General features: G+C 61.7%; 2 protein-coding genes and 1 long non-coding RNA gene across 9 annotated transcripts; 1 reads left to right on the top strand and 2 right to left on the bottom strand.

Annotated features, from left to right (window-relative positions):
• Positions 1–285: 285 nt before the first annotated feature.
• Mmp23b (matrix metallopeptidase 23B) lies at positions 286–3885 on the bottom strand. 3 transcript variants are annotated; one of them, XM_078025011.1, is made up of 8 exons: positions 2568–3885; positions 2086–2300; positions 1874–2013; positions 1638–1805; positions 1100–1231; positions 912–1022; positions 675–801; positions 286–509 (listed from the first exon to the last, which is right to left on the bottom strand). In XM_078025011.1, the coding sequence occupies exons 1-8, from the start codon at positions 3816–3818 to the stop codon at positions 335–337; spliced, it is 2319 nt and encodes a 772-aa protein (XP_077881137.1). In that variant the 5' UTR covers positions 3819–3885; the 3' UTR covers positions 286–334. The 3 variants fall into 3 exon arrangements, with proteins under 3 accessions (XP_077881137.1, XP_040143698.2, XP_040143700.2); XM_040287764.2 differs by having other exon boundaries at positions 1100–1264; positions 2568–3877; XM_040287766.2 differs by having other exon boundaries at positions 1100–1264; positions 2086–2225; positions 2568–3873.
• A 310-nt stretch (positions 3886–4195) lies between these two features.
• Positions 4196–10380, bottom strand: Mib2 (MIB E3 ubiquitin protein ligase 2). Of its 4 annotated transcripts, XM_040287756.2 has the most exons (18): positions 10134–10380; positions 9886–10057; positions 9072–9178; positions 8783–8977; positions 8521–8663; positions 8327–8434; positions 7312–7416; positions 7080–7242; positions 6873–7006; positions 6635–6783; positions 6389–6545; positions 6120–6280; positions 5893–6019; positions 5573–5806; positions 4991–5169; positions 4727–4920; positions 4589–4654; positions 4196–4492 (listed from the first exon to the last, which is right to left on the bottom strand). In XM_040287756.2, exons 1-18 carry the CDS (start codon positions 10378–10380, stop codon positions 4254–4256), a joined length of 2880 nt encoding a protein of 959 aa, XP_040143690.1. In that variant the 3' UTR covers positions 4196–4253. The 4 variants fall into 4 exon arrangements, with proteins under 4 accessions (XP_040143690.1, XP_077881133.1, XP_040143691.1 ...); XM_078025007.1 differs by lacking the exon at positions 7312–7416; XM_040287757.2 differs by lacking the exon at positions 8327–8434.
• On the top strand, positions 4489–14500 carry LOC144367822 (uncharacterized). Of its 2 annotated transcripts, none has more exons than XR_013427315.1 (3): positions 4489–4835; positions 6122–7435; positions 14361–14500. It is a non-coding gene; the product is annotated as an uncharacterized LOC144367822 (long non-coding RNA). The 2 variants fall into 2 exon arrangements; XR_013427316.1 differs by having other exon boundaries at positions 6122–13881.
• Positions 14501–20558: the final 6058 nt, after the last annotated feature.

Here is a 20558-nt window from a genome sequence, read left to right as displayed (position 1 = left end):
CTGCTCCTGATCTAATCAAGGAGTGTTAGCCTTGTGCAGCAGCAGATGCTCACCACTTCCCTTGGGCTTGTACCACCCCCCAAACTGGTCCTCAGCACCCACCCCAGGTGATATTGTGGGCACTTGGGCCTTAGTTTGCCCGCTGTGTTTCTGAGGCTATCTTGGCAAGGCTGTTCTCACCTTGAAGGTCATATCCTTATTCTTAGAGTCTGTGCCCCTCAGAATCCCCACATCCCAGTGATAGGCCAGATGGGGGCCACCCACCCAAGAAATGGCACAGACACATCAAACACAGAGCTTTATCTGTCAGGCCTCTGTGGCCCAGGAGACGAGCTTAGCTCCTCACTCGGACACGCCAGGAGTAGGTGGTGAGCACGTGCTGGTGCCGGCGGACCACACACGTGTACGTGCCCTCGTTGACAGCGTTGGCGATGATGCTCAGGCGAGCCTCACCCAGGGCCAGGTAACCAGGGTAGGAGAATTCGAGGGGCTCCTGGTCCTTGTACCAGCTGTGGGAGGAGGGTCCTGCATGCCTGCCCTCTGCCCCTGAAGGCAGCCTGAGCCCCCAGGACATCCCCCCTCACCCTGTAGGACCCTGGGCAGCTCCACCCCCTACAACTTGGACCCTAGACAGATTCCCCCCAGGATGGGCCTGGCTAGCAGTGGTCACTTACTACACTTTGCCTTTCTTGTGGAGGATCTTCTGACCACATCGGAAGGTCACATTTCTGCCCTCTGGCACCAGCCTGGTTTTGGTCCTGGGGGGTGATGGGGTGGTGGCCACCGTGGGGAAGGGAAACTCTGCACGTGGCAGGGGAAGGTGTCACATCAGTGTGCCCCTCCCCAGACTGGGGCCACAACTGGAAGACCCAGGCATGTGACCCTGCCCCAGCCCCTGCCCCAGCCGTCACCATAGCAGAAGTCGCAGCTGCTGGGGCACAGCCTCTTCATGAGCCTCCTGCGGGTGTCACAAAAGCCCTTCCGTGCCCAGGACGCGCACACAAACAGCCGGTCCAGGCAGCCTGAGGGAAGGGCAGCCTGGTTCAGGGCCCACCTCAAGCCTGCCCACCCCTCACACCACCTTCTCCAAGACACCCACCGTAGAGCCGGTGCAGCCCCCACAGCTCATCCTGAGACAGTGCCTTCCAGCCACGCAGCGTGGCGTTGAGGTGCATGAGTGCCCGGCTGTGCTGGGAGTGCATCAGGCCCAGTGCATGGCCGATCTCGTGGGCTGCCACGTGCACCAGGTCTGTGAGCCACACACCTGCTGACCCTGTGAGTTAGCTCCCTGGAGCCCCAGCCTGGCCCTGCAGCCCTCAGGCCTGACCCCCAAGCCCAGCACATCTGCTGGAGTGCGGTGTGGAGCCACCCTTGGCCACAGCCAAGGGAAGATAAGAATGTTCTGCCTGGGCGGTGAGCTCGGCCCCCAGGAATGCAGCCCCAGCTCCCCTCCAGCAGCTTGGGGGAGGCAGTCTCAGGGCTGCCAGAACCAGCAGCAGCCCCACAACCTCCCTTTCCTGGCCTGCTTAACCCCAAAGAACAGGACCCTCCACACCCTAGGAACCCCTGCTCTGCCCCCAAGCCCTCTCCACACAGCCACCCTGGTGCAGACAGTGCACCCGTGGGAGGCGGGGCACCTTTCTTCCAGCTGTAGCGTGTGGGGCCCAGGACCCAGTGCTCGCTGTCGTCAAAGTGGATGCCACCGTGCGGTGGGAAGAAGGCGTGGGCCAGCTCGCCCGTGGGACCGTCAAAGCAATGGTGCAGAGCAGAGACCAGGCAGTCCGTGTGGTTGGCTGGGTAGAAGCCTGTGGAGAGGGGAGGGCTGAGATAGAGCCCACTGGGCTGGGCAGGGGCAGGGGCACAGAGCACCTACCTATCCGCAGGTCGCTGGGCTGCTCAGGGGCCACCTCACGGAAACTAAAGGGGGAAACGTCGCTCCACATCCGGAAAGCAGCAGCCAGGCCCCGGCGAGTCTCACGGGGGCTCAGCAGATTCCGAGGGAAGGAGAGGATCCTGGGGTGAGGGCCAAGGTCAGGGACAGGGGCTAGGCTGTGGCTGAGCCCCCACCCTAGGGCCAGGTCGCACCTGTAGGTGAGGTTGAAGTGGTCCCAGCGCAGCCTGGCCGGGGTCAACGTGTAGCGGCGTTTTCGGGGCACCAGCGGGGAAAATGGGCTGGGGACCTGGGCTGTAGGGACCCCTGGTGCATCCAGCGAATAGGCCTCTCTCTTCACGGGAAGAAAGTGGGCATGGGGAAGTCGTAGGGACGGTCCCCACACCCCAGAGTTGGTATGGAAAAGGGACTGTGGAAAGGGGGGGGTGGAAGAGCAATGGGGTGAGGGAGGGTTTGGACAGCTCCCCCCCCCCCCTTTAAGTTTTCTGCCTGAGCGAGAGAAAAAGGTTACTGAGAGCCGGTGGGAATGGGCGGAGCCGGAGACAGATGCAGCCTCCCACCTCCGGTCACGCTCAGACCCAGGGACTCACATCCGCATCCACAGACCCCCACCCCAGGTGGTCCCGCCGGGCCACAGACCGGACCGACTCGCGCACCTGCCTTCCACCCAGCTCACCTGCCCTGCGCTCCAGGCCTGCGCCGCAGGGGCCCCGAGCCGGGCCAGCAGCAGGAGCGCGGGGAACAGGCACAGCCCGCCCAGCACGGCCCCGAGCCGGCGGTCCTGGACGGCCCCTGACACCTTCGGGGGAACGCAGGCCCCCCGGCCCATGGCAGACTCGCTGTCGGGCTCGGGGCCGCTGGGGCAGCGCGGCGCGGGGACCTGGGCCATGGAGCCGCCGAGGAGCGGGGAGGGGAGGCGACGGCAGGCGGCTCGGGTTACAGCCCAGTGGGGGGGGGTGGGGGGGCGCGGCGCCCTTGAGGGAAACCAGCTGGCCTGTCGGGGAGCGGCCCCGGGCTCCCCCGGGGGCTTCCGGGACTCGGGACCTGTGGCCGGTGGCGGTGGCCCAGACACGGCCTGCTGGGTGGGGTCGCTTGGAGTGGGATTGGCCCTGGGGCTCGCGCTTAAAGTGGCGTCAGTTGGGGGCTCCCAGGCCGGTGGTGAGACTTCAGGACGGGTTGGCTTTTCCCCCAAGTGGAATTCCACCCCAACCCCGTAAACCCCCAGTGAGACCCGGGAGCGAAGCGCATCGTGACCCTGTAGCCAGCTCAAAAAGCGAGAGGGGAGGGGACGCAGAGCGAGGGGACGTGGCAGTGAGTGTTGGGCGGCTGAAGGGGCAGGCGGCGAAGGCCCGCAGAGGGCAAGGCGTAGGGAGCTTCGAGGGTCCCGCGAAAAGCCGGGAAGGGGCTGGCGGAGGGGCGGGCCTTGGGCCCGGAGGGACCCCCGAGGAGGCTGGCTGAGGTGGGGAGGGTGCAGGGCCGGGAATCCCCCGCCAGGCCGCGGGGAAGGGGTTCTTGGAGCCAGGAAGACGGGAAGCAAGGCCAGACGCCGGGCGCGGAGGTCTGGAACGGCCCTGGCTGGGGGCGGGGAGCGGTGCTCAGCCTGGAAGGCTCGACGGGGCGGCCCGAAGGCAATGCTGGCCGGAAGGCGGGATCCTGGGGGACGCTGGGGGTAAGGGGCTGGGAGTTGGGGGTGAGGTCGAGGAGCTGTCTGCTCCGGGCCAGATGTGGTCAACGTCCTGTCCCTCCCCATCCTCCAAGCCGGCTTCGAGCCCAGGGTGACAGCGGCGTTCTGGCCAGCCGGGACAGCGCCAAACAGCTGGCGGGCGGCCGGGCTGAGCAGTGCGGGTGGTTCTTGGAAAGCGCTGGATGCAGGACTCCCCTCTTCGTGGCTAAATATCTGCTCCAACAAACCGGCCTCCCTCTGCATGCGCCCTGCCTCTTCCACAGGACCATGTTCCCTTCGTCCCTGCTCAACTTCCCGAGACCATCAACGGGAGCCCGGCCCGAGACTCGGCACATACCCAGGAGGCCCCGGACACGGAAAGCTCCTGGCGGGGGGGGGGGGTCGAGGTGGGCCTTGGCTTTCCAGGGGAGGAAGGGCCACCCCGTTTGGCAGAAGCACAGCGCGTGGCCTGGGTCAGTGTCGTGCCGCGCCGGTGGTGTTTCTGCCACGGGGCAGAGTCGACCCAGGAGCAGCAGCAGGGCAAGGTGGGCGGCGAGGGCCACCCCAGGCTCACCCGCCCCTACCGCCCAGAACCCCACGGCCCGCCCAGTGCCCCAGGCAGGCAGGCAGCAGGCGGCAAAGTCCGAGAATCTTTTTATAAAACACAGGGGTGCGAGGCAGCTCCAGGGGGCCGCGCGTTCACACGAAGATCTGGATGCGGTCGCGGATGGGCTGGCGGCAGATGGGACAGGCGCTGAGCGCGGCGCCGCAGGGTGCGCACGCGCCGTGGCCACACTGGAACACGAGGCGGATGTGGCTGTCGATGCAGATCGGGCAGGTGATGCGCTCCTCCATCTGCCGGTAGCGGCTCTGAAGTTCCTCCACCAGCTGCCGCGGCGGACCAGGCGCCGGGGTAGCACTTGCCACCTCGGAGCCGTCTGCGGGGGACCGGGTGGGGAGGAGTCAGCCGCAGGCGGGTAAATCGGGGTGGGTGGGCGTGAGCGCGCGCGCACGGCAGGGCCCCACCCACCTACCTGGACGCAGCTTCTTGTTGATGACCACCTGGCACCTGATGCACTTCTTCATCCGGCGCGCGCACTCTGCAGAGAGCAGCATGGTTGGGCGGGGCGGGGCGGCCCGAGACGCCCTGGCCCTCGGCGGCCCCCACTCACCTTCGCACACAGTGCGGTGCTGGCACGGCGAGAACAGAACTAGCAGCGCCAGCTCCGAGCACACCAGACACTCAGCAGCCTCGGGGCCCGCAGTGGCAGCCACGTGCAGGTTCGTCACCGTGTTGGGAGTGCTGAGCACATGCCTGGGGCCCGGGACCGCGCTCCCGCCGCCGCTGCCGCCGGCCTGTCGCTCCCTGCAGTTGGAGGAGGGGGCTTGAAAAGGCCCCTGGCTGTGGAGGGCTCCCCCCTGGTGGTGCGGCCTACCGGAAGCGCTGGGCGCAGCCCTGCAGAGCTTTGAGCACCCGGCTCTCTGTGGCCAGGTCCAGAGGGCTTCGGCCACGATGGTTGGAATAGGTCACATCAGCACCCTCCAGTGCCAGAAAGCATGCCACCGCAGCACCCACCGTCAGCTCCGAGCTGCCTGGGAGGCCTGAGGCCTGTAGCTGGGCAGCAGGACAGATGCTGTTGAGGATGGGCACTGGCGCAGGCCTGAGGGAGGCCTCTGGGGCGCCAGGCAGCCCCAGCAGCCTGTGCAAGGGGCACCCCTATCCTCGGGGTGAAAGCCAAGGGTACCCCCTTCCTGTATGAAGCTGTTAGCTCCAGGAACAGTGCAGAGGCCAGGCAAGAGAGGTGCCCTTGCTAGGCAACCTAAAGAACGAGTTCTAAGATGCCACCCCAGCTACCACACCATCCCCTCCCCAGGATGGCCAGGGGTTGCACAGAATGGCTCCTCTAAATCATGCCCCCACCCCAAGTTGCCCCCTTCCCCAGAGCCTGACTCCCTGGCCCGTCACCAGAGATGGAAGGTGGGCCCACCTCTCCAGCACCCACTCCTCACTTCCTCACCCTGGACAGCAGCTGCAAGGGCCCTGGGTCCCCCCCAGCCCTGTCAGCCACCAGGGGGAGCAGCTGATGGCGCTGCAGCGCCACATGCAGGGCCGTGTCCCCCTCCTCATCCTCGGTGTCAACACTGCAACCAGCATCCACCAGCAGGGGCACCAGCCCCACATGGGCCTGCTGCACGGCCAGGTGCAATGGGGACTGGAGCTTCCGGTTGCGCACGTTCACATCACAGCGGCCCTGGGGAGTGGGGGACAAACTCAGCCCAGAGACCCCCTGGGCCCCTGCCTTCCAGTGTGTGTGTGTGGGGGGAACCCTGCACGCACCTCTTGGATGAGGATCTGAGCCACCTCACGGTGGTTGTTGAGGGCAGCCAGATGCAGCGCAGTAAAGCCATCCTCCTTCTTGGCGTCCACCAATTGCCGGGCCCGTGCCAGAATCCTCCTGACGGCTCTGTGAGAGCAGGGAGATCATCCCCAGCCTTGGGCTGTTCCCGGGGTGGCCAGGTGGCAGGGCAGAGCCTGGCAGCCACTGGTGCCCACCCCACACTCACAGCGCGTGGCCCTTGAGGGACGCATGGTGCAAGAGTGTGAAGCCCTGGCTGTCAGCAGCAGCAACGTTGATGCCCGGAACCTCGGTGAGGACCTCCACGATGCCATTGGCGCCGGCCCCCGCGGAGATGGCAGAGTGCAGAGGTGTATTGGCATGGGCATCCTGCCAGTGGGGGCCAGTGGTCACTGAGAGGTGACTGTCCCTGGAGTCAAGCTGCCTCCTTAATCCAGGGTTGGTTAGGGTCAAGGGCACCTGGGGACCAACACTCACAGGAAGGTTGACATCACAGCCACGCTCACATAGGATCCTCACCACCTCCAGGAAGCCCCTCTGCACAGCCAAGTGCAGCGCTGTGCTCCGGGCACCATTGAGGGCATCTGCCCCACACCCTGCACTCAGGAGCATCCGGGCAGCCTCAGGCTGGTTCCTGGTGGGAGAGGGAGTAGGAGGGAGCACTGTGCTGGCTAGACCCACAGGCGCAGCCCCTCTGGACCCCAGCAGCCTCCCCAGCCTCACCCCAGGGCTGCATAGTGCAGTGCAGTGTGGCCCTCATCATCCAGCAGGTCCACGCCTGCCCTTGCCTGCAGCAGCAGTCGCACGAGCTCCACCTGGCCCAGGTACGCAGCCACCTGCAGGGCAGTCCTGCCCTGGTTCTTGGTGTCCACCTGACAGGAGAGTGAGCAAGTGAGTTCAGGACCTGCCACCTTCTGGCCTTCCTGCTGGCCACTGGGAGGAGGTCAGGGAAGGGGCCTGCCTGTTCTGGGTGCCTCCGCAGCAGGTCAAGAGCCCGGGCCACATTGCCCAGCGCTGCCTCCACCACCAGCCTCCCTGGGTGCTCTGGATCACTCTTCTGAGCCCGCAGCTTGTCCAGGGCCACACTCAGTGAACCTGGGGGCAAAACTGGGTAAGTGATGGCCAAGGGCCACCCTGCCTCCCCCAGGCTGCCAGGGCTGGTGCACACTTTTGTTCTCCCGGGCACGCTCAGCCACGTCCAGATTGGTGTCCTCCTCTGGTCGGTAAGCCACCAGGCAGGAAGGACTGAAGGTCCACCGCTGCCCACCGACTGCCACACGCAGGTTCCCATCTCCAAATACCTTTACCACTTTCCCGATGCGGCCCAGGGCCTGAGGGAGAAATGTAGGGTCACAGCAAGTCTTAGCAGGGAAGGTCACAACACAGGCAAGGGGACTCACTGGGGCCATGTCATCTGTCCACTCGCCATGCCCAGCCTGTAGTCGCTTCACAGTGTCCAGGTCATCGATGACACGAACCACATCGCCCACCCAGAAGGAGTTGTGCTGGGTGACAGAGAAGCAGGTAAGGGACTCCCCCCAGCCACATGTGGCCGCCCATGGACGGGGAGGGTACCCCCAACAAGCTCCACAGGTCAGGCAGGCATGAACCTGACCCCAGTTCCTGCCCCAAGCACAACCCAAGGGTCTGGTTGGACAAGGACCATAGGTGACCAAAGCAGCCCCAGGTGGCCCAGCCCCAGAGGATCAGGGGCGACAGCTGGGGAAGCAGCTGGGCAGCCATCCGGATCAGACAAAAGCCAGCTCTGGGAAGGTGTGAAGGCCCACGCGGCCTGTACATTGACCCTGCACAGTCGGGTCAATACCCGAGTGCCCCAAAGGCCGGCAGCAGGGCGGGGCCCCGGACTTAGGGGCGGAGCCAAGGGCGACGCCCCCCCCCTCCTGCGAGGAGCACAGACGCTGGCACTGCTCTGCAGTGCCCCCTCAAAGGCTCTCCACCCGGTGTCTTAGGCTGGCTCGTCCCCGCCCCAACACCTGCTCCCTCTGTCCTCCATCCCCTAAGTCCTGCTTTCCAGGCAGCTCACTATGTCCACCCTGTCCATGCTGCGTGCCCACCAATCTGGGCCCAGCATCCACCTCCCACTCACAGGTAGCATCTTAGAAACCAAGCCCAGTACCCCACTTCCAGCCTACTCTGGTGTCCACCTTCCTTCCATCCTCAGGACAGACAGACCCTGGCCTGCTGGCTGCAGCCTCAGGGTGCTTCGCTCTCCTCTGGGTCTCTTCATGCCTGGATCCCCTTTTCCTGGGCCCCACCAGGCTGCCCCTTCCTTCAGATCTGGGGACTCATGGGGGCACCAGGGCCATAATCCTGCCTGCCCACTCCCAGGGCTGCCTAAGTTCACGGAAGGGTTACACAAGTGAATGGGTGAGGCTCAGCCTAGCCCCTAGGCACCTTGGTGAGAGCCCCGGGGTGGAACGTCCAGCGGGTCTCGTGGTTGAACTGCACACGCACGTCCCCACGGTCGGTGATGCGGTGCACGGTGCCCGTCTGTCCGATAAACTGTGGCAAGTCGCAGAGACTATGGCTGGGGGTCCGGAGGGCTTGGGAGGGGAGGGCACACAGGGCTCAGTGGGGCGGCAGCTCACCTCTGCCATCCTGGGGTTCCAGCCGCCATGGCCTTCCTCCATGTCCCTCAGGACGTCTATGTCCAACAGACACTTGACCTTGTCCCCACGCTGGAAGGGCTGGCCGTCCGCACTCACCCTGCGTTGCAGCTCTGCTGGCTTGCCTGGGGGGGGGGGTTGGCAGGCCAGGCCTCAGGCAACACCCCCACCCAGGACATCACAGGCTAGCCCCTGCCCAACCAGGGCAGGAGGGCAGCCAGTGTTGGTGGGGCCAGTCCCATACCCAGCCTGGGGAGGTGCTCCTTGTAGTAGAAGCCGCCAGCTGCCTCGCCTATACACTTGAGGTCCACCTTGCCCTTGTGGCCCACGCGGTACACATTGGTCGTCCCATCTGCCCATGTCACACTGGCCACACTCCGGCCTGTCTCCACATCCCAGCCACGGATGTCCACCACACGACCTGGCTTGCCTTCCCCTCCTGGGGAGACAGTGTCCCCACCCAAAGGCTGGGCCTCAAGGCTGACCATAGCCAACTGCCTCACCTCCCATCTCTCCCTCCGGCCACCACTCACCATCCTGTGAGCCCCACTCCCAGTCGGGGCCTCGCACCACCTTTGCACCCTGGAAGATGCCCCTTAGTGGGATCCTAAGGAGACCCTGGCGGGGACTCAGGGTAACACTGCAAGAGAGTGAGTCCTGAGCCATGCAGGAGAGAGGTATTACGGTCAGGCCCCTGCCCTGCCCAGACTAGCTCCTCCACCCCCAGGCTCCTTCTCACACCAGGTGGGATCTACCAGATGGGTATCCTGGCACCCAGTTCCTGCCCATGAATGCCCTTCCCAGAAGGGCAGTGCCTTCCACACTCAGGGGGAAGGCTCTGTGGGAGCTATCAGATGCCCTTGGCTGGGAGGGGACTTGGGCTGACTCTCAGGGCACAGCTTCCTGTGTAGTCTGGATAAGCCTGCCCTCCCAGTGGGTGGGGCCTGGCCTGGCCAGCAGCACACAGCCACTGGGCCCTGGAACACACATGGGGAGGCTCCAGGAGACAGCTGGCAACAGGGAACAGGGGTGGTGCCTCTGGGTGCCTGGTCCAGCACAGACCCTCTGACTACAGCACAGCATTCTGGACAGCCAGCACCATGCTGTGCCACAGGGCTGGGTCCAGAGTGGGCTGCCCTGCCAGAGGCCACAATGCCAGGCCTGGCACCTCCATGGGAATGCTCGCTGCTTCAATGCCACTGCTGCTGGCATGGCCACACACAGGCCACACTCAGTGATGCAGACTGCAGCTGCACCAAGGGGTGCCAGCACAGAGAAGCCATCCACACACCTCCAAGTGGCTGAGGAGGGCCTGTGCTTCCCTGAGACAGGCAGGGGGGGACTCACGGGCGTGAGTGGGCCGTCTCATAGCGCTCGAAGGCGTGGGTGAGGTCGTGCTTGTTGTGCATGTAGCACTGGGTGCAGAGGTCGTAGTCGAAGCAAATGCGGCACTTCCAGCGCATGCCCCGCAGCCCATGCTTCTTACAGCAGTCGCAGATGATGTTGGGGTGGCGGACGCCTGGGGGCAGGGTAGGGTCAGCGGCAGTGACCCACCAGGGCACACTGACCCTCCCACTACCCGTGCTGCCACGCACCAATCTGCGCATTGTCATAGAGCAGCAGGTCGTGGGCACCCTGGTAGCCGGCGCGGTAGTTGGTGCGAGTGCCCTGGTCCCACTGCACGACAACTGTGCGGTCTGGGGTGGAGGGGCTGCCATGGCGCCCGAGCTCCACCACGGTGCCCACGCCGCCCTCGCCGCCATCCTGCTGGCCCCACTTCCAGTCCACGCCACGCACCACTCGCATGCCCACCTGCACACCCGCCTGGGGGTCAGGGTCCATGGTGCAAGGGGCTGCTCAGGACCTGTAAGCAGAGAGCACCCTCAGGCCATGTCGGGAGGCCAGGCCCAGCCTACCCACAGACACCTGTCTAAAGGGCCACCTGGGAGACAGGGCAGGCCAGGAGCAGAAAGCACCAACACAAAAGCGGGAGGCAGAGGGGCAGGAAGTAGGAACAAATGGCCTGGGTCCAGGGGAGGTGGGAGCACAGGTACACAGGTCAGCACCAGGGGAGGCCAGGAGACAAGGTGGACGGGGAACCTGGCCTGGAAGAGGGACAGCAATCAGACTGAGCAGGGTGCAGCACATGCTAGTAAACTGGTTTCAGTCGGTTGGTTTATTTAGGATTTTGGCTGGTTGCTGCTGGTTCCTGTGGTGCTGGGGATGGAACCCAGGGCCTCGCTCATGCTAGGCTGGCTTCTGCCTGAGCCATACCCCAGCTAGTTGATTGATAAGGTAAAACAACTCAGCCTTTGGGAGAAAACAGACTGTTTCTTGGTGTAGCCTCGTTAGACAGGTACTGAGTGGAGGGCTGCTGTTCAACAGGACCCCATCTGGCAATTGCACAGGCAGCAGGGCCCGAGGTGAGCTGCGCAGAGCATGGCTCCCACGACTTGCATCCAGAACAGGGAAAGAACTCCCACAGCTCCACGAGAAAGTCAGACAAGCAGCAAGTTGGGCAGGATGCAGGCTCACCAGACACCAGCCCACACAGCACCACCAGGATGTTCACAGGAAGGGCACAGCCCTTGGCCCCCGCGAGTCAGGGACAGCACAGTGAGGGCACATGGCCCTATTAGGACCTACTCTGGAGAAGTCTGGCCTGGTCTAAGGTGGCACCCTTACAGAAGCACCTGCCCTGGTCCTTCAGGGAGTACTGGGACCTACAGCGAGGTTTTAGTCCCCAAGGGAGCACAAACCCACCTCACCATGAATGACAGCAATGCGCAGTTCACAAACAGCTTGGAGGACAAGAGCCTAGCATGAGAGGCCACCACAGGCACTACACTTATAGCAAGTTTGCAAAAGCAACAAGCCAAGTCACAGCCTTAGGAGGCCAACCATGAGGCTGGTCCCAGGCGTTCCTTCAGACCTACAGCCTGAGAATTCTGTATTGAGCTAATCTTGAAGGAAGTCTTGTTAATACAAATGCATCTAAAAGACAGGACGTGAACAGGGGGAGGGGACACAGGGACCACGAAGGAGTCACCTGTACTCTCTCATTTAAATGTCGGGCCCATGGCTTGCGAAGGAGCTCCCCCGGGAGTAGGGGACAGCACTCATGCTCAGCTTCCAACAGAGGCTGGGGGTTGCCCTGGCTGGCTGGTCGATCAGCCAATGTCCCTCCAGCTCCAGATGGGGCCTGGGGGCCTTGCCCAGCCACAGAACAGAGGCAGCCTAGGCCCGAGAGTGACCAGGGGAGAGATGAACACATCACCCCTCCAACCGGGCTCTGCTTCAGGTCCCTGTTCCTGCCCCAGCGGGACACTCAGTCTGGAAGCCACAGGTGGGCACAGGAGGCCCCCACTCCAGCTCTGCTTAGAGATGGGTGTCTGCAGCTAGAGGCAGAGGCGGGAAGCCCGCAGGCCATCCCAGCACCAGTCCAAAGCTTATGTCCAGCTCTTGGTCTGTACCTGCTTCAGATCCTCAGGGACAAGAATCATCTGGTCAACTCAGCATTGGGCAGTTCTCCCTGCTGCCCACCACCTAGGACCACCAGGGCTGGCATAGAAACAGGAGGATTAAAGCTCACTCTCTCCTGAACCAGGAACAACTAGGAGCCGTCCTGAGCAGCAGAGTTCTGCTTTTTCAGAGAGCACCGCGCTGGTCTGGGACCTCCCCTCTCTGGGCTCTTGGGACCCTGACAAGGTGTGGCACTGAGGCCCAAGGCCAGAAGGCACAGCACCAGTGGCCAGTGATGCCTCAGGCCCAGATAGCCCCAGGCTCTTGGGCACCTGCGAGTCAGGGGAGGGGTCTGGTGGGCAGCCACCTCTGCCTTTCTAGCCGTCTCTGCCGCCTGTACAACACTGCCACCCACATCTCTGCTACCACAAGTACAGCCAGAGCAGCCCCTCACTGCCCTTAGGGCCACCAGAATGCCCCACACAATGCCATTCAACTCCCTTGCCCAGACAGCAAGCCCACAAAGGCAGGGCCTCCAAGGGCTGCCCCCATGCCCACTCATGGCCATATCCCTGGCTGGCTAGCCCCTGCTGGCCTCCACAATCACTGAATGCATGATAGCGAGTAAAACTCCAGCACCCAGGAAGCTTGTGCTCCTGGGACAACTAGCAGACCCAATGTCCTAGGGGCCCAGCCGGCCAGGCCACTCTTGCCTCACCCACCACTGTGTGCTCACCACATCCCAGCACTGGAAGTCATCGGGCAGCACGGGTACACCTGGCCCTGGGGCCCAGTTCCACTAGCTGGTCCAGCTCCCTTGACCTTTTGCTGGAAACACTCCAGTCCCCGTGAAAGCTATCTGGGAGGGACATCACACCTTTCTCCAGCAGGACCAAGTGGCTCCCCACTGCCTGATCTGCAGAGTCACCAGCTAGGGGCAGACTGTGCTGGGCTTCTGCTCCCTGGGCCCTTGCAATGAGTTCAGCTTCTGTCCACGGAGATCCTGGGAAAGCATCGGCACAGCCAGGGCAGGCATCCCACCCTTCCCCAGTCTCCTCTGCACAGGGCCCTCCTTGCAGGCATGGCAGAGGCAGGGGAAGTAGAGACGGTGACCCCCAACCAGCCCACTGACCTCCATGATACACACACACCCCCTCCCTCCTGCCAGGAACCAGTCACCCTAATCACAGCTGGGAGGCAAACTGAGGAGACAGTCCACACCCCGTACCCCTGTCACAGGCAACCACAGGCCCAACAGGAGGCCATACCAGCAGGGACCTGTGACCAACCATCCCTGAACCCGGCCCAGCACAGAGAAGACTTGGAGCAGGAAGACCCAAGTACTGGGAGTTGGTGCTGTGGTCATTCTGCAGCCAAGCAGCTTGCCGGTCTCTGTGAACCCAGCTTCCCAGCCTGAGCCTGCCTGCGCAGGCCAGCTGCCATGTCTGCCTGCCAGCTATCGCCCCACCGGCCACTTGCTGCTGGGCCTTTTACAAGACATGGGGGGGGGTGCCCAACCTCTCCCTCAGGAGAAGGGACAGAGGCAGGGAGATCAGAGTGGAGGGTGTCTGGCAATGTCTGGAGAAACTTGGGACCACACCTCAGCTGACAAATGCCTAGCAGGAAGGCCACCAGGTAGTCCAGCCTGTGACAGCATCTGCCTGCCACCACACCTGGTAGTTTTAGAACAGCCAAACAACTCCCCTCAGCCCTAGCCCGCAAACCGCCACATTCTGGAAGACTATCACTCAGATGAGCCCACCAGAGACAGCCGCAGCCAGGCAGAACGTGGGAAGGGCTTAGTTAAAATACCAGCACCCACTGACACCCAGGACTGCCTGGACAAGAAGGGAGGACCTGGAGGAGCGCACACAGGGCTCGGTACGCTGGCTTGCCCCCGGGTGCCAAGGTGTGAGAACAGAGAAGCACCAGACATGGTGGCCCCCAGGGCTCCTTCCCTGCAGCACCCTCCATGCTACATGGCATCACGGCTCTGGTTAGGGCCTCTGCCTGAGCTGGTCTTCTGACAAAGCCCCCTTGCCACCCTCTCATAGTTACCACAGGGACAGACAAGGGACAGGGCTTCTGGGACTCAGAAACACAGGGATTTGGCACCCTAGGACCCTCTCCGGGAGACCTGACAACTTTCCCTCACCCTTCACCTTTCCCTCACCCCTGCCTGGCCTGGGTCACTGTGGTTCCTGGGCCCGGCATGTCATTGCTGGTCATGTTCCCCCTGCCTTTGAGCTCCTGTGCCTTGTCTCAGGGCTCACTACTTATTATGGTTTTGACATAAAGAGTCCCCCCAAAACTCCTGTTAATGTGGAACCACAGTGGTGCTCTTCCTCCCTCTCAACCAGGCCATCGACCGAGGAGCTTTCTTTAACTGGGCCTGTCCCCATGACGTGCTCTCTCACCTCGAGCCCAGAGCAATGGAGTGGGCCATCTACGGACAGAACCTCTGAGACCATGAGCCCCAAATAAACCTTTCCTCCTCTAACTTGTTCTTGTCAGGAATTTTGGTGACAGTGATCCAAAAGGTAAACACGACTTCATCTCAAAAGGTCCCACCAGGGGGCTGGGGATGTGGCTCAAGCAGTAGTGCGCTCGCCTGGCATGCGTGCGGCCGGGGTTCAATCCTCAGCACCACATACAAAGATGTTGTGTCCGCTGAGAACTAAAAAATAAATATTAAAAAATTAAATAAAAAAAAAAAAAGGTCCCACCAGGTACACGGGCAGTGAGTGGGGAAGAGACAGGTCAAGAATGGGGAAACAGTAGTAACCCTGAAGGAAGGGAACCCCAGGGGTTCTGGGTTTTCCCTCCCCTCTACCTGGGAAGTCTCCACTCTTAGGGCAGCATGGGGATCCTGACCACCAGTGAGGAGCCTGCCCCTCTCCACTGTTCAGAGAGAGCTAGGGGACAGGAGGCCTCGAAGGTGGCCTGTCTACCTCAGAATGGAGCTTGTTGACAAAGGATTCATCCCTGCTATCACCGTCCTCCTTGGGCCATGAACAAGCACCACTCAGGGCTGGGTTGGGGAGAACCTGGCCCCCAGTGGCACTGGGCACAGCCTAAGAACAGCAGAGAGTGGATCTGCTGTCTAACTCAGCAAGTCTAGGAAGGGGCCTAGACGCCTGGACAGCACCATGCACCCAGGCAGACCACACTGCAGGCTTCAAGTGAGTCCCTTCCCAGGGTACCTGCAAGACAGGAATTCCTGAGGTAGGGCAGGAAGGAGGGCCCTGTCCTGGTGACAGACAATCTTGGACAGGGATGCCCGGAGGGCACTTCATCACCTCTGCAGCCTTCCTGGAGAGCAGGGATCCTCTGCACTTCTCGCACCTTCCTGGAAGTACCTGGGAGCCCTGAGCACATAAGCTAGGTTCCCACTGCCACCCTCCGCTGGCTCTCTCTGGGCCCAGGCTGCCACCGAGATGAAAGATATCCTACACAGACCTGCCAAAGTGTCCCAGAAACAGCCCACAGCCCTGCACAAGCCTCGACCCAGTGCATGTGGAGGGGCACCAGGGAGCACCACCCTGACAGCAGGGTCCAAGAACTGCAGCCATCACAGCCTTGGTGTGCGGGGGCCTTACTGTTGACCCACAAAAACAGCTGCCAACCACTCCTGCTTGTGAACACAAAGCCAACACTCACGCTGCAGGGTGCTAGACGCTGCGATGGGCAGTGCATGTAGCCATTTCAGTGGGAAAAGTGCCCACAGTGTTGTCAACTTCTTCCCTTTGCCAGCAACCCTAGGTTTTGCCATCCATCTGGACCGAGAGCCATACTCTGGCTGACTCCCAACACCTGGAAGGCTGTGCTTCAGCTGTCCACCATGGGGCAGTCAGAGAAGGCAGCCTCAACTGGCAATTGTGCTTCAACAAAATCAGAACTCACCTCACAGCACACAGCAGCCTTGAGTCAGTACCCCAAGCACTTAGTTGCCACTTCCTGGGTCACAAATGTGCTCAGCCACCAAGATTTCCTGTGGGAAACTAGCAGCCGTTGCTGACACAGAACACAGCAAACCAAGCAGCAGGCAGCCAGCCAGTCTTACACACTCAGCATGTGGGCCTCAGGGCTGCTGCTGACCATCAGAGCAACTTTCTACAAGCAACAGCTGTCCCTTACAGGACAAAAGTACGGGGACAACTCAGGAGGATGCTGTCCACTGTCTGTGAGTATTTTATTGGAAAGTTGTATACAGCCATAGATATTAAGTCATGTGTAGTAAAGATGCAGGGTCCTTTATTCAGGAGAACATTACATAAAACTGAGAACATTCAGGACACGAGGCTGCCCTCCTACTGCCCCCTCCCTTTAACCCTGCTTGCCTCTAACACTACTCAACTGTGTGACACAATTGCTGGCAAACACTGGTACATCACAGGCTCCTGGGTGCCAGCGGAGTCCAGCCCCTAGGAAATGGGGTGAAGCCCTGAGACAGAGGCAAGGAAACCTGACCCACCATACATCAAGGCACCTGCTGGGCTGGGTGCCATGGAGCACACCTGCAATCCCAGCAGCTCAGGAGACTGAGGTAGGAAGATGACAAGTTGGAGGCCAGCCTCAGGAACTTAGTGAAACCCTGTCTCAAAATAAAAAAAATAAATAAATAAAAGGGCTGGGAATGTGATTCAGTGATTAAGTTCCCTTGGGTTCAATCCCCAGTACCATTAAAAAAAAAAAAAAAAAAAAACCAGACCTTCTGGGGGAAAAGACATACAGTGTGGCATGTCACCACTACTACTCTTGGTGACCTTGATGGAGACCCTCAGGCATACTGCAGCCTGAGGGGTCATCCCACTGACTTCCAGGCTGACCTTGGCAGGAGAGTGACCGATACTTGTTGCATCTGGAGCAACAGGTCAGAGTGGAATGGGGAGCCAGGAACCTTCCCAGAAGGGCCAGGCCTCCTGCACTTGGGCTGGTCTGTCCTTAAGTCTGCTGGCCCCATCAGGAGCCCACCTGGTACTTCTGCTTTTCTCCATCAGTTCTGAACCCAAAGGAAAAGCAAAATGATTTCTCCCTCACCCACACACAAGCACACTCAAGACACAGACACAGCCCCTCTGACAGGACATCAGGCCTCATTTAGGGCAAAGGCACCGAACCCCAACTATCAGGCCACAGCCAGTCAAGAGCTCACCTGTCTGGCCGCCCACTGTCCCCCGCCGCCCGTAACCCTGATGCCTGGAGACCTGGGACTGGCCTCTGCCGTGCTGAGCTCCAGCGCCAGCACCACACGATCCGACCCTGCGGCCAGACGAGCCGAGACCTGCAGTTACTGCCTGCAGCCGGCCGCGCACCCGGGGCTGCCGCCCACCCGCCCACCCGGAAGGGTCACTGGGGACCGGCGGCCGGGACCCGCTGCGGCAGCCGGGCGCCCAGGGTCGTCCGGAGCCTGCGGACGTCCGCGCTGCGTGCCGGCCCACACTGCGGACGCGCACTCGCACGAGCGGCCGCCCAGGGGTAGGGACGCGAGGCCCGCCGCCCCCGCTGTCCACACCGGCCGGGCCACCCGCCCGGCCACCGGGCCCGCTCCCTGCCACCATCCCGGCTCCGTGAGGCCGCCCGGGCCCCCGCCCCGGGCCCCCACTTGCCCGGAGTTTCCGCGCGCCCGCTCGGCCCCGGGGAGCGGGGCAGCGGGGCAGCGGCGAGGCTGACGGCCAGCGTTGGCCGGCTGTCCCAGCGCGCGCGGCGGCGCCCGCCCCTCGGCTGCTGCGCAGCGCCGGGCCAGGCCGCCCCGCTGCCGCGCAGCCCACCGGCCGCCAGCCGCGACCCCGGTTCGGGTCCCGGGCAGCCGCAAGGCCCGCCGGGAGCTGTAGTTCGCGGCTCCGGACTGCGGGCGGGGCCGCTCCCGGGAGGCCCCACGCGTGACGCAAGCGGCGCCCGGCCAGGGGGCGGGGTGGGCGGCTCCCAAGAGGCCCCGCGCGTGGCGGAGCGACGCCCCTCCACGGGGCGGGGCGGGGAGGGCGGCTCCCAAGAAGCTCCGCGCGTGACGCACGCGGCGTAAGGCCCGGGGGGCGGGGCGGGCGGCGCCCCAAAAGCTCCGCGCGTGACGCTGCGGGCGCGGCCCGGGCGGCGGCCGGGGGGCGCCCTGACACCGCAGCGGCCCGCGTTCCCTGGGAGACCCTGGGGAGAACTGGAAAGCTGCGCTCAGGAGCATCCGGGCACATCCCCGGAGACTGACCACCCCGTGACCACCCCGGCTGCCGCACCACCCTCCACCGGCGCCCAGCAGGTGGCTCAGGCCGGGGGCATGTTCCCTTGCCCCTGAGCCGGACTGCAGGGATGCCCCAGGGGCCTCTTCTTTGCGGGGTACCAGGAATTGAACTAGGGGCGCCGGCCACTGAGCCACACCCCAGCCCTCTTCTCCTGGGCTGCTTGGCACCTCGCTTTTGCTGAGGCTGGCTGTGGACTCGCGGTCCTCCTGCCTCGGCCTCCCGTGCTGCTGGGATTACTGGCGGGCACCGCCTTGCCCGGCCCAAAAGGCCTCTTCACCAACGTTCCGAGTGGGTTTGGGACTTGGGCACACCGCACAGGCCCCTGCCCCAGTAGGAAACCCCTGTTTGTTTACTGCTAATTTTTTTTTTAAGAGAATTTTTTTTTTAATGTTTACTTTTTAGTTCTCGGCGGACACAACATCTTTGTTGGTATGTGGTGCTGAGGATGGAACCCGGGCCGCACGCATGCCAGGCGAGCGCGCTACCGCTGGAGCCACATCCCCAGCCCCCATGTTTACTGCTAATTTTATTATTTATTTTTTCAACTTTTTTTTTTAGAAGCAGTTGGACACAATACCTTTATTTTATTTATTTCTGTGTGGTGCTGAGGATTGAACCCAGGGCTTCGCCTGTGCTAGACGACACTGAGCCACAATCCAACCCTTTACTGGTGATTTTAGACGAACCTGAGGACTTCCCTTGAGATCAGTGAGCTTGGCCCCCCCTCAAATGTTCATGTTGCCTCCCTAATTGTCCCTTATCTTTTCAGGATCCCTGCGCCCCTGCTGTTGCTGCTTGCTGCCATGGCCTGAAGCCATGGCTTGTGCCTCCCATCCTGCAGTCTTCGGTTTTCCTATACAGCTTTTTACTAACGCATGGTACTTTTGTTTGTTTTTCCCAAGGCTCCAACACCCCCCGACTTGTCTGTAACCTTTTCCAAGGACTCGGGCACATCAGTTGTGTTTCATCTGGAGACCCCACAGAGCCTGGTGCCCCCTTGTTCGGACCTAGGCCGTCTGCTCTCCAGCCTGCTACAAGACTGTGGGCAGGAGCTTTTCTCTCTCCTGTTCCTGTACCCTGTAGCGTTTTCTGGCCTCCTTTACTCTTATCTTGCTGAAGTGGGTCCTCTGGTAACAGCTGCAGAGAACATGCATTCCGTTGTCACTACAAGGCAGAAAAACTGAGAAGGGGGTGGGTAGCTTCAGTTCAGCCGGGCAACAGCAAGCAGCCACCACAGTGTGAACAGGGAAGACTCCTATGTGGGGAAGCACAGTGGTACCATGACCTCTCATCTAGGATGGGCCAGTCTTTTTTTTTTTTTTTTTTTTAGTTCTCGGTGGACACAACATCTTTGTTTGTATGTGGTGCTGAGGATCGAACCCGGGCCGCACGCATACCAGGCGAGTGCTCTACCGCTTGAGCCACATCCCCAGCCCGGATGGGCCAGTCTTGACAGGATTACCAAAGTTCCTCCCATGTAGAACACTCCCAGGATGTTTCAGCTTTGAGTTGGTGTGACCAAAGTACCCAACAAAACAACCTAAATGACAAAGTTTATTGGGGGCTCTGGTTTCAGAGGTGCCAGTCTAGATACCACCCACTCCGCTGCTCTGGACCCAAGGTGGGGCAGCATATCATGGGGAAGGGCCACTGGAGGAAAGCTGCTCTGCTCTTGGATCAGGAAGTGGATGAGGGAGCAGAGAAGGGGCTGCGAGAAGACCACCCTTCCAGGGCACACCCCACCTGCCTGCAGTTAAGACCCAGTCAAACTAGGATGTACTGATGAGATTACAGCTCTTAAAATCACTTTACCTCCGAATATTCCTGCATTAGGAGCTTTAGGGAGATGCCTCATACCCAAACCCTAACATTCCACCCAGCCCTCAAGAGCTCACATCCATCTCACCATGTAAACTGCCTGAAGTCCATCTCCAAGAGTCCTATAGTCCTGACAGTTCCAGCATTGCCCGGAAGTCCAAGGCTGGGCCTGGGGCTGGGCTCAGTGGCACAGTGCTTGCCATGTACATGTGAGGCATTGGGTTCGATCCTCGGCACCACATAAAAATAAAGAGATTGTGGGGCTGGGGTTGTAGCTCAGCGGTGGAGCACTCAGCTAGCACACGTGAAGCCCGGGCTCAATCCTCAGCACCACATAGAAATAAATAAAGAAAATAAAAGTATTGTGTACAACTAAAAAACAAATATTAAGGGGCTGGGGATGTGGCTCAAGCAGTATCGTGCTCGCCTGGCATGTGTGCGGCCCAGGTTCAATCCTCAGCACCACATACAAACAAAGATGTTGTGTCCGACGAAAACTAAAAAAAT

This window comes from Ictidomys tridecemlineatus, chromosome 11 (assembly GCF_052094955.1).
Source record: "Ictidomys tridecemlineatus isolate mIctTri1 chromosome 11, mIctTri1.hap1, whole genome shotgun sequence".
NCBI lineage: Eukaryota > Metazoa > Chordata > Mammalia > Rodentia > Sciuridae > Ictidomys > Ictidomys tridecemlineatus.
The sequence above is the reverse complement of the archived record's forward strand: the minus strand, read 5'-3'. Positions and strand labels throughout refer to the sequence as shown.